The sequence below is a fragment of the Leptodactylus fuscus genome, chromosome 2, assembly GCF_031893055.1.
Source record: "Leptodactylus fuscus isolate aLepFus1 chromosome 2, aLepFus1.hap2, whole genome shotgun sequence".
In the NCBI taxonomy this organism is placed as follows: Eukaryota; Metazoa; Chordata; class Amphibia; order Anura; family Leptodactylidae; genus Leptodactylus; species Leptodactylus fuscus.
This window is the reverse complement of record NC_134266.1, coordinates 205953351-205966181: the sequence shown is the minus strand read 5'-3', so window position 1 is coordinate 205966181 and position 12831 is coordinate 205953351. Positions and strand designations below refer to the sequence as shown.

The following is a 12831-nucleotide window of genomic DNA, read 5'->3' as shown; positions in this document are numbered from 1 at the left end:
GGTTGCTGTCAGCTGGACACAGCAGGTGGGGAAGTCACTACTCAGAGCAGGCTTGTTATACTTATTGCTGGAGGGGGAAGAATTTCTTCCTCATGCTGGAGGTAGGTACATGCCAGCAGTCTAGGAACACTCACAGGGCTTCAGAGTGCACTCCATTCATCGGTGAGATGCTGTAGGAGGCCCAAGATGGCGGCCGGGAGAAATAGGAGAGTAGGCTCAAATCTTCCCAATCCTAAGTACTCCACAATACTTGGGATTGGGAAGCAGCAAGATAGCACCCCCAAAGTGATCACTGAGGCGTGGGTGAAGCCTCGGGGTGCTTTGGAGAGTTTTCAGCTATGTATTGTTAGTTTAGCCGATGGATGATGTTCTGGAAGCTAAGGAGCTCCTCTCCAAGCGTCCTCTTTATACCGGCTAGCCACGCCCCTCTCAGTCGTGACGTTTTGTTTGCAAGCTCACTACCTGCTCCATGTAAGCAGTTCAGCTAGCAAATGAAACATTACATGAGCACGTGATCTCTGATGAGGGAGTGATTTATTACTTGTGGTTTCATTGGATAGGGAAGTGGAGAGGAGAGAGGTTCATACTGAGAGCAAGCAGATAAGTCATGGGAAATGTAGTTTGTCCACAGATTCGATGTAAATAACATGGAGTGGGAAGTAAAAATAAAGGCAAGCAAAGCGTGCACAAGGGAACAGTATTTAGTATTTAGCACTGCTTTTCATGTACTTGCAGATATTAGGAAGCCGGATAACGCACTTTAAAGAAATGAAAAAAGGTCAGAGAGCTGATACGGTAACGCTGGGTTCACACCAGCGTTCTGCACTCCATATTAGGTTTCAATCTTCTGCCGGCAGAAGACTGAAACCTGTCATGCAGAGTCCGACCATGAGCGCCGGTGAGCGTTTTGAGCTCTCCACGGCAAAACCGTTTTTTGTTTTTTTTTTGTTTTTTAAACCGGACCCAGAGTACAGCAAGTCCGATTCTGTGTCCAGTTAAAAAAAAAAAAAAAAACGGTTTCACCGCGGAGAGCATAAAATGCTCACCGGTGCTCACAGCCGCAGACTTTTCAAACCCATTCAAATGAATGGGTATGAAAGAGTCCTGCAGGTTTCCGTCTCCTGTCCTGTTTTGTGCGGGAAACGGAAACCTGCAGAACGAAGTCCCGGGCGCAGATGTGAACGAGCCCTGAGATAAGATAAAGATAATCCTTTAATAGTCCCACCTTGGGGAAATTTCAGCGTGTTACAGCAGCATAGTAATACAGATACAGGATAATACAGAGTAATATGTTACAGACGTAGACACAGATAAGCTGAGAAGAGAAGATATACTAGGAGTCCATGGCAGCTAAGGAAAAACAGAAGAGAAAGAGGAAGACCTCATGGTCATCCTCATAATCATTAGTTCTCTGTGCGGAGAGCTCTTCGTTTGGTCTGATGTAGATTATACAGCCTGGTCGCGGTTGGAAGGAAGGACCTGCGATAGCGCTCCTTCTCACACTTGGGGTGAAGCAGACGGTCGCTTACAGTGCTGCCAAGTCCCATCAGGGTCCCATACATGGGGTGGGATTTGTTCTCCCGCATGGAGGTCACCACAGACAGTATCCTTCTGTCACCCACCACCTGTACTGGGTCCAAGGGGCTCCCCAGGACAGAGCTGGCCCTCCTGATCAGCCTGTCAAGTCTATTTCTGTCCCTGGTTGATATACTGCTTCCCCAGCAGGCCACACCGAAAAAGATGGCTGAGGCAACCACAGAGTTGAAGAAGGCCCTAAGAAGTGTCCCCCGGACTCCGAAGGCCCTCAGCCTCCTGAGCAGGTAGAGTCTGCTGTGGCCCTTTCTGTGCAGCGCCTCCAGGTGATCAGCCCAGTCTAGTTTATTATTGAGGAGCACGCCCAGGTACTTATAGGTCCTGACTATCTCAATACATGTTCCTTGGATCTCCACCGGGGTCGGAGCACCTCTCCGTTTACTAAAGTCCACCACCATCTCCTTGGTCTTCCCAGCATTAATCCTGAGCTGGTTCTGCTGGCACCATTCAACAAAATCCCGGTTTAAGTCTCTGTATTCCCTATCATCGCCATCAGTGATAAGACCGACTATAGCAGAGTCATCGGAGTACTTCTGTAAGTAACAGCTGGATGAGTTGTGCCTGAAGTCAGCAGTGTACAGTGTGAAGAGGAATGGGGCAAGAACTGTACCTTGAGGTGCCCCCGTACTACAGATCACAGTGTCAGACACACAGTCCTGGGCTCTCAAATACTGAGGGCGGTTTGTCAGGTAGTCTAGGATCCAGTTGGACAGGTGATGGTCCACACCACCAAGGTTCAGCTTCTCCCTCAGTAGCCCTGGCTGAATGGTGTTGAACGCACTGGAGAAATCAAAGAACATTATTCTCACAGTGTTCCCGGGTTTCTCCAGGTGAGAGAGAGCTCTATGAAGAAGGTGGATGATGGCATCATCTACCCCAATGCCTGGCCGGTAGGCAAACTGGAGGGGGTCCAGAGCGAAGCTCACTAGGGGGCGTAGGTGTGTCAGGACCAGTCTCTCTAGGACCTTCATCAGGTGGGATGTCAGTGCTACAGGTCGGTAGTCATTGTAGCCCATCGGGTTGGGTTTCTTTGGGACTGGTACCACGCAAGATGTTTTCCACAGTTGAGGTACCACCCCCAGCTTCAGGCTCATATTGTACATGTGCGTTATAATACCACACAGCTGGTCACTGCACATTTTAAGAACTCTTGCGCTTATACCATCTGGTCCCCCAGATGGTATATGACGCACGCTTCTTTGTCTGATCACCCAACTACTGACTAAAGTGAAGATTGCAGACTGAAGTTTGCAGAAGGGAGGACAAATTTCAGAATTCTAGTGAAAATCAGAATCAAGATTTTTTTTTTTTGAAATGGTAACTTGAATAAATTTGGTGAATAGCACTTAAAGTCAATATGTACTCCACACCTTAGTCAGCAATATCAATATACAAGGTAATAACTGAGGAATGAAAGGGAGTCTGAAGTGCTTCTGGTAGGCAAGCATGCATTACATCACAAATGATTTTACAAAATAATCAAATTATTCCATTTTTCCAGTAGTAACCAAAGTCTGACTGATCAATAGTACGACCATATAACCAGATATCTTACAATGAATAAACACCATAAAGTAGATTTCAGTAAAACATATAAATAAATCCAAACACACCATGTCAGGTTAACCATAAAGGCCTATACACATCTGCTACGTTATAACCAGGATAACTCCTTTAGCATTTGGGGGTATTTATCAGATATTCTACTTTTTACTCTAGATTAGCCCCTTGTCGTTTACAATCCTCTATCCTCAGTGTAAACAATGATGTATACATGGATTTTACAGCAGGCTGCACATATGTACCCGCCAACCCAAAAGGGCAAAAAAGAAGTACGAGGACTCCATCATACAGGCTTATTTTCAGTTTTTGAGGTTTTAAAGTTAATGAGTAGTAACACATTTTAAAATGTCAGCACTTAAACATGGTTTTTACGATGATTTTTAGTGCCATTTATCATATGTTGTCAACTTTGTACGAGTTTTCACTGTTGTTTAAGTACCATAAAAAAGCCTATTGTAAAAATGTCAGAAGAAAAACACTCAGCGTATGCAGCATTTTGACATGAACATCACCAACCCAAGAAACACCACAAACCAAAAATGCTTGATTGAGAATTCATTAAAGGGGTTGTCCAGGTTAACGTGAAATCCCTACACTACTCTAAACACCCTCCTCTCCCCTACTACTTTCTAAATAACATCAATTATGAAAAATGTATAGTTACCCATAGCCATGGGGTGGTCACATGACATTTTCTGATTATCCAGAGACAATTCGTATCCCAATTTCTGGAAATGGATCGTCACTGCTACTTCTCAATAGAAATTACTACAAGTCTATTACAAGCCCAGGGCTCCCCTGGATCTGACATTTCGTGCAGGAGTGGTGGAAGCCATAGAAGTAGTCACAGATTCACATAAATTGTGAGGTAATCGCAGCTGTACAAAGCTGCCAACATTGTAGAAAATAAGTGGTAAGTGATTATTATCCATACATAGGGTGTTATATAATACTAATGGACAACTAGACAACTATACAGTTCAAAGTGACGAACGCAATCCTCACCTTCAGGGCTGTGGAGTCAGTAGGTCAAAATTTTCCACAAATGGACTCCTTCATAAATGGCTGACAGCCAGTCATATAGAAGCAGTAAAGCTGCTCCAATTCATAAAACGTAGAGATGAGCGAACACTTTTCGGATCAGCCGATCTGAACAGCACACACCCATAAAAATGAATGGAAGCACCTGTGACGCTGGCCGGCCGCTGGCAAAGTCAGCGTCACAGGTGCTTCCGTTCATTTCTATGGGAGCGTGCGGTTCGGATCGGCTGATCCGAACAGTGTTCGCTCATCTCTAATAAAATCCATTGGTAAATTAATTCAACTGAAAATATGTAACAAGCTCTTCATCTAATTATATAATATTGACAATTGTATGATATCACTTAATTTTTTAAATTTATTTAAATGTAGATTGTGAGCCCCATGTATGGAACTCAATGTACATTTTTTTTCCTATCAGTATATCTTTGTAGAATGGGAGGAAATCCACACAAGCACAGGGAGAACATACAAACTCCTTGCAGATGTTGTTCTTGGCGGGATTCGAACCCAGGACTCCAGTGCTGCAAGGCTACAGTGCTAACCACTGAGCTACCGTGTTGCCATAACCATTTCAAACCCCACTACTCGGCCTTCCTTACTGTTCCCCCAACACTCCACTGAGCTCTACTTTCTGGTCCCTCTTGACACCTAAGAAATGGCTGTATACTACTGTGACCAGCTACTGGCTGAGCAGTCATTCCCTGTGGGTCTTCAAAATTTATAACTTAATTAAAAAAAAAAAAAAACTTTTTTCCATAAAGAATCAATGCCTTCCAGCTTCTGCATAGAGAAACATATGTAGCACCTGTGGATCTGTATACTGTGATGTCAGACCAGGCTGAATATACAATTATTATTTACATAGCAATCCATTGGAAAACTCTATTGACATTTTATGCAACTATAAATGACACATAAGACTGTTTGGGAGACAAACACACATACAGTAGGTGCAGAAATCAAATAAAAGGGTTGCATTAAAAGTACATAATACATATAGACGATTTATTACTAGCCTTAGGCACCTTCCTGCAGGACTGGAATCACAGTTCATCAATTAAACTTCACAGCGTTCATATGAAGCCAAAGCCTATGACAGCTTGAAGCACTGAAGGCGACTGCTGCCAAAACCAGGGAACTTGCATCTGTTTATAGGACTGCACAAACAAACTACAACGCAAAGTAAAGGCTGCAATGTAAACTAACTTTTCATCGCCAAAATTGCTTAGACTCGGTTTTAATAATTAAGCTTATTGCACAATATTAATTTCATCCTTTGGAGAAGTTTGTCATTAAGAGGAATATTTCTGCTCCAGAAGGATTATTCATTTAATATGGTGCTCAGAACTAGGCTAGTTTTCTAATTAAGGAAGCCGCAAAGTCCAGAGATGCTTAATGCCACCAGCCATGTGAGCATGCCAAAAGATTACGAGAATTCCCTCAAGCCCAATTTTGTGCCTTAGCTCAACTAGAGCTGTGGAATTATTATTAAGCGGGTAACTATATGTGCTTAGGTCACACTTCTGTTCATCTGAAGCATACAGAAGAAAAGTAAATAACACATTGTACATTACAAAATAAAAATCTACTTAGACTATGTAGCATGGTCAAGATGTGGGCCATCAAACCAAACAGTCATCTCCAAGACTTCTCCTGTGCATCCACCTATACTCTGGAATTCACTACCATGATACACAGTACTGTCCCCCACAACATCCCTAAAGAGTAACCAGAAAAACAACTTCTTCAGAAAAGCATACATCCCCTCCCCTAACACCACCATCTGAATAGCTACCCTCATCTACTGACTCTCTGCCACTAGATATCTCTCTTACAGCTAACACTAGGTTCACACCTGCGTTCTGGTCTCCGTTCTGTGGTTTCCGTCTTCTGCATGCAAGAAGACGGAAACCACAGACCGGGTCCAGCCGTGAGCGGTGGTGAGCGTTTTATGCTCTCCGCCGCGAAACCGGATTTTTTAATCCGGACACAGAGTACTACATGTCTGACACTGTGTCCGGATTAAAAAACCCGATTTCGCAGCAGAGAGCGCAAAACGCTCACCGCCGCTCACGGCCGGACAGCTTTCTCACCCATTCAAATGAACGGGTGAGAAAGACTCCTGCAGGTTTCCGTATCCTGCTCTGTTTCATGCAGGAAATGGAAACCTGCAGAACGGACACCTGGGCGCAGATGTGAATGAGCCCTAATTTGCAGCTCACTTCTTTCTCAACAGGGAAGTACATCCATAGATACATTAGATACACAAGGCAGAATCACAGCAAGTGGGGGTTCTTTTCTCTCTTCACACAGTAGAGACGGGAGGGCACGATTCTCCTTACAGCATGTTTGCCATCTGCTGGCTCTGTGCAAAGGACTGAACATTTTTCAAATCTCACAGCTAACTAATTAAAATCTGCTTGTGTACTTGAATCTACTTCTGGTTGCTTATTCACAGACAAAGCAGGTTTCCAGTCTGTGATCATAAATTGCTCTTTTGCGGTCTAAGGGATCTTTTTCGCCGCTTCATGCCTGCAGGTATTTGCAGTTTAGTGTTCCTAGATCTCCTACATTATGGTCACTTGGGCTTTTCTCAGCTGTTTGTTTGCGATTTCACAGTTACTCCTGGCAGAATGGCAGAACAGAATCAGTAATGGATATGGGAGGTGGCAGATTACTCGTTGCTGTACACGGATTATGTCATAGAGCATAGAAAGATCATATGTAGGTGTTTCAGTCTATAGGAAAAGGCTATCTAAACACAGCAGGACTGGAGGAGAGCAGTGAGAGCAAGGGAAATTTTCAAAGCAAACTGGGGAGTTGATTACATTCCAACCAGGACAGGGGGAGGCTTGGGTAGGAGGTACGCAATTGTTTGAGGGAAGGAAATCGACCCAGTCTCACACCCAGACCAATATAAGAATCTGTTGAATGAGCATCACAAGTGGAAACACGGGATTATGAAATAGCAGGCTGAAGGGTCCCAGGACCCTAGTGACAAACCTCCATGACAGAGTTCCATAAAGTCAATTTGTGTTGCCATTTGAAGGGAAATTGGGATGCCAGTTGAACAGCCTCCACCAGGGGCGGGATAACATTGTGAGCTTCAATTTTAGAAAGGTTAACCTTCAAATTGCTCAGGTGATCAAAGCGTTGAAACTCATTTAAAATTGACAGAAATGAAACGCATTGCAAGTAACAGAGAAGCAGGTCGCCTTTGACCTGTCTACAGCCCATCTAAAGACTGTGTACACTAGGGCACACCCACCGGGCCACTGACAGGTGGCACCCATGCCTGGTCCTATTTCACACTGGGAATGGTTCAGAGAGGATCCCGTTAGCTAAAACCCTGGCGGAGGAGTACAGGGACAGGATTTCCCCAAGGAATCCAGGGCTTATCCCCATCTGAACAAGTCTTGCACGCAGAAAGCAGTAATGCATACAGTCGAAGGCCTTTTCAGCATTGACAGACAAGAGACAGAGGAGAGCAGTTGGATTAAAAAAGTGAATGTAAACATAGTAATCATACATTTTCAAAAATTGATATGCATGAATCACTATTTCCATCCAAAAGGTCATGAAAGTGATGCAACTAGTTTAATGTGAGGCTGTGGAAATGCTCACACCCCTCATATTCTGGAGACAATATCCACCATTGACAAGTCCCAAGCATCACCATGGAGTGGCTGATCAAGCTCAAGGTTAAAATCACTTATATTGACAAAAATGTATGATGTTTTCTGTATTACTAATAATACTATAGCATTGCAGTCTATGGTAAAATCACTATTTGTTACTGTTAAGCCATGTCATAGGCAGGGGTAAAGGAGCTTTACCATCTAAGGATTCTACTTGCTCTCCAATTTACTCCACTACACTTTCTGAATTGAGTGACAAGTTGTTGGGTAGGTTAGCTGGTGTAGTGGACAGTTCAGGTCGGCAAGCTGTTTCTCAAACTAAACTGCATACGTTGGTCTCTGTATTTACATACAAAGATACCACAGGCACTGCTCAGTACTGTTCTAGCCCCTATGAGGGCAACTTCAGTGCACTTTGCAAAGCTGATGAAAACATAAATTACCGGTTAACACAGTGAAGAGAATAAAGGCCACTGACATCACCTGCCCAGCCACTGCAATTAAATAGAAGAGGTGGATGTGCAGCACCCCAGAGTGAGCTGCTATATGTTTTGTGTTTGTTACATGTACCCCGGGGTTGTCCTGTTTGTCTTGTCTTATACATGTCTATGGTAAATGCAATATGTCTGCCATTTTAATGTATAGATGCACTTTCATATAATGCAGTACTATCTCATGGCCAATCACAGGCCACTGGGCAGGGTTCTAGGAAAGGGTTTATATTCTCTGGTGGCTGTTGCCAAGGTTAGTCCAGGATTAGCTTAAGTCCAGATCAGAGCCAGTATCTAGTTGCAGAGAACAGAGTTCCAGCATCAGTCATCTTGCACATATCCTGCTGTGAGAAACAGTAAAAGAATTCAGCTTAGTCCTTTCAGCCATCAGCCCAGGTTCTAGGAGTGAATCCATTTTATTCCAAGGTACGTCCAAAGGCTGCCCCGGAGTTAGTGAGAGAACTTTGGGGGTTCCCGAGAGACATCTGTGTCTGTGCCAATAGGAGTTACAGAGGTACCCGACAGGAGTATTGAATACGGGCCTGCCTTCCAGGAACCCGGTTTCCCTATCAGGACTTTTAGCCCCACTTCATGCCCTAACTAATTTAGGGAGTGGTACGAGAGAGGGAGAGGAGAAAAGTATGTCAAGTACTACAGTGTCTATATTGCCTTGGCTAAACTCTTAAGTCGTGGACATTTCATATTGAATTGTATGCTCATTCACCTTGCAAAGCTGCTGGAGCATCTATTGGCGTTGTTCAATAAAAGTTATTTGGTTTACCCTGCAACCCTGGACTCCTGAGTCACTGCCTGCATTACAAACAGGGCATCTCCTGAACAACATCCATACCGGCTCAGTATTAAGAGGTCCCTTCTCCAACACGGAGTGCCCTGTGGGAAAGCAAGGTCTTTATTGTATCCAAAAGGTAGTTCTGCAGGACCCCCCCCCCCTTTTCTGCACAGCCTTATGGAGGAATCTGAGTGTATGAGCACCGTTGCAGGCCTAGTAGGTGGCACAGCCCATGTCGTCTCAGTCCACACTCTCTGTTCTCCTCCGCTGGGTTGCTGCAGTTGGAAACCTAGGCAACTGGATTTTCCATCAGATATCTGTTTTATCCATTGCAATCAAGGGTCTTTTTTCTCTCATCTTCTTATCCATTGAGGGATTAAGAACAATAAGAGACAAAAGTAGGGTGAATACATGCTTACACTTCTTTAATAAACCAGAAGCAGTTAACATATTGTAAATGTATTTCATTCAACTACACCAAAGACGACATCTGCCACAGGTAAAGTGTCAAACCTTTGCCAGTCTTAACTGCAGGGCACACTGTTTATTTCAGAAGCTTTACATGTAGTGTCACAGTTTTCATATAGTTTTTTTTGAGCTAATGGCATAAGAGAATTCACAAAGAATTAGAGGAATAAATTACATCTTCTCCTTACTATTGCATCCAGTTCTGACTCTGGCTCAAAAAATTGCAAAAACCCCCGCTTTGTTTGAAACTACCCCCATGCTGTGATTATGACAATGTCTTCATGTATAGCTGATGTCATTATTTCCCACAGTAGATTCTGACCAATATTCCTCTGGGTGGGAACTGCACTTGAAGTCATAAACCATCTTTACTCCAGCCCCAGAGTATAAACATCAATTGTCATATACGCTGCATTTCATTTGCTCACTGTAATATAGGTGAGAAGTAGAAAGCGGTCGCGACTCAGACTGGAGTAAACCATAAAAAACATATAGGAAGGACCGAACCTGGTTGTGCCATGTGCAGCAAGAACACTTCTTACAGATGATGCACATAGCTGTATTTGGATCTGACCTGGAAAATCTGATAAGTTCCTCCAAAAACAGCCCTACCTATCATACAGCTGTGTGACTGAGGTCTTACCAAAGAGTTTTCACTGATAAGCTCCAGTATGGTTCGTTGCTTATTTTTGTTTTTTCTGTAAAAAGATCTGAAAGAATCTATTTTAAAAAAAAAAACCTAACGGAAAAAACCTTCATTATGACTCATCAGATCAACTAAGCTGTTTTCACATTCAGAGTACAGGTATCCCTCAGGGTCAAAGACCGAATAGGTGGCAGAGGAGTAGGGTGGAGCGCGCACAAACCAACCATTCTTCCAAAAACTTTAATACTAAAGTACGACGCGTCTTGGGCCTTAGCCCTTTTTCAAGTGCATATAAAACCGGCCAGTTGCACTGTCAGATGAGGCAGCAAATGGTTGGGCACCACTGTATGTACACCTTTATAACCAAATACAACTATAACAAGTGAAGAAAAGACTATTCACAAGTAGCATTGATTACAGGGGTTGTCCAGTATATATAGTTTTCCGCAAGGTGAAAAAAAAAAAAAAAAAAAAAGCATACTCTCCTGTCCCCATTGCTCCAATGTCCCTCACTACTGTACTGTCCAGGGCTGCCCCGCTGTTTGTTCTGCTGGAAGTCCTCACCACACGTGACCGCTGAGGCCAATCAGCAGCCTAATGAAGGGAACCAGAACATGACATACCAGTTCCATTCATTAGGACTCATCAGTCACGTGAGATGAGGACCGGAATGCAGTGGAAAACAACAGGGTTTTGGGGGTTTTTTTTAACCTTATCCACCCTACTTGCGAAAACCTGAATATCCTGGACAACCCTTTAAAAATACCCTGTCGTATTCAGTTCCTATGCAGACCACTATTAGACTGTACGTAGACTGTTACCATGGAACAAACACTGTCTGGTCCAAATCTGTCACTTTCATTAGATGTGTAGCCAATGCTTTTTCTGCAAATGACAAGGGGAAAGCAGTGTTTGGCATATTGGATATTAGTAGCATATTTCTACCCTCTCCCTGCTAAGAATACATGCACATCATGGTGGGATGTAGCATAATGTGCAATATGTATACATACTGTATATGGTGTATATATGAGGCAAAACATGTATTTACAGGGTGCACTATATATTACACACTGTATATAATATGTATAAGTTTCAGTACATATTTACAGAGTAATCTATGTATGTACATGAATGGAGTGCAGCATGTGTATATGCATAGTATACAGTATGTGCCAGTATAGTGTATATGTACAGTATATATGGGGTACAGCATGGCCACTTATGGGGCACAGTACGTGCAGGTATATTGCAGGCCCATCCCTGTGCCAGTCCCTCAGACAGCTGCCAGGTCACATGACCAGCGCCGCCCGGACACTTACGAATTTAGAGATTTTCCTGTCTCCGTCGTCTCCAGCCTGATAATCCGGATACGTGTGTCCAGTCCCCGGTCCTCCTCGTTGTTTGCGACTCATTTTGGGCCGTGACAGATCCATGAAAAGCAAGGAAGCCAGCAGATGTCTGTCACGCCCCGGGCGGCAAGATGAAGCTGTCACCTGGCTGCTCTGACAGCGGATTAGGGAGGAGGAATCCGATTACCGCCTGGGAGTCTGGGAGCAGCGCGCTGATCCACTTATGTCTGACTGCGATATCATGCACTGCCAGGGAGCGCTCACCCGGCCAGGGCAGCGAAGGTCCAGCTCCCGGACACACAGCACTAACACACCGACACACTCAATGTTCCCGCCACTGCGACCACGCCCATTTTCCCAACTCCAACCTATAGGTGAACAGCTTTCTCCAGGACGCCAACTGAGTAACCAATAAAGGAGGAGCTTTTGTTGTGACGTCACGCAATGCCGCGGTCACACGGCAGACATCATTGTAACTGGCAGGTAGCTGCTGGCAGGGAGAGAAGTGTGTGATCAGCTGCTCAGGAATGTGAAGGAACTTCAGCGGCCACGCCAGGAAAATAGAAGGAAGAGAGCTTGGAGAATTTGAACTGATATAGCTGCAGACCAATAGCAATGGCTGAGATGTACCAATAGCCCAAAGCCTAACAATAGTTAAACAGTGAAACATAGGTAGTCTGAAATACTTCAGATTTATCACAGTGGTTGTTGCTGGATGATATGTCTGGGGTATGGCCCCGTTCACACGGGGCAAGAGGGGGTGGATTTTGGCATGGAATCCACGTCATAATCCGCCCCCTCACAATGGTGGTCTATGTAGACAGCTAGCCTTCTTATTTCCGCTACCGGCATGTTGTCACTAGCGGAAATAAGAAATGAGCTTCCCTTTCTTAAGGCGGATTCCGCATAATTGCGTGTGAACTATTGCGTGTGAACTAGTCCTTAGGTCATTTTGATATAAAATATGTGAAAGAGTAGCTATGGTGGGAGTCTGTGCTTTGAAATGTTTTTTGTTCTCCTTTAGTTATAGTTTTTTTTTATTATTTTTTGTTTGTGTATTTACGTATTTTGTAACATAAAGGGGCAAATTTATTATTCAGTTTTATGCCAGATATCTGGTGTAATAACATTGTAAACCTCAACACAATCCATGCCACATTCATGAAAAAATGATGCAGGAGTTGCACTACATTTTATGTCATTTACACAAGTTTATTAGTGCAAGTGATCATTGAAATCTTCACCA

The 12831-nt window shown here is 43.9% G+C and overlaps 1 protein-coding gene across 1 annotated transcript in view; it reads right to left on the bottom strand.

Moving 5' to 3' along the window:
* The window catches only part of DIAPH3 (diaphanous related formin 3), a 458292-nt gene extending 446353 nt beyond the window's left edge, over window positions 1–11939 (bottom strand). Inside the window, exon 1 of the mRNA XM_075265434.1 lies at window positions 11556–11939. Coding sequence (XP_075121535.1) covers window positions 11556–11669 — 114 coding nt within the window. The 5' untranslated portion in view covers window positions 11670–11939. The remainder of the gene's footprint in view (window positions 1–11555) is intronic.
* Between the last annotated feature and the right edge of the window lie 892 nt (window positions 11940–12831).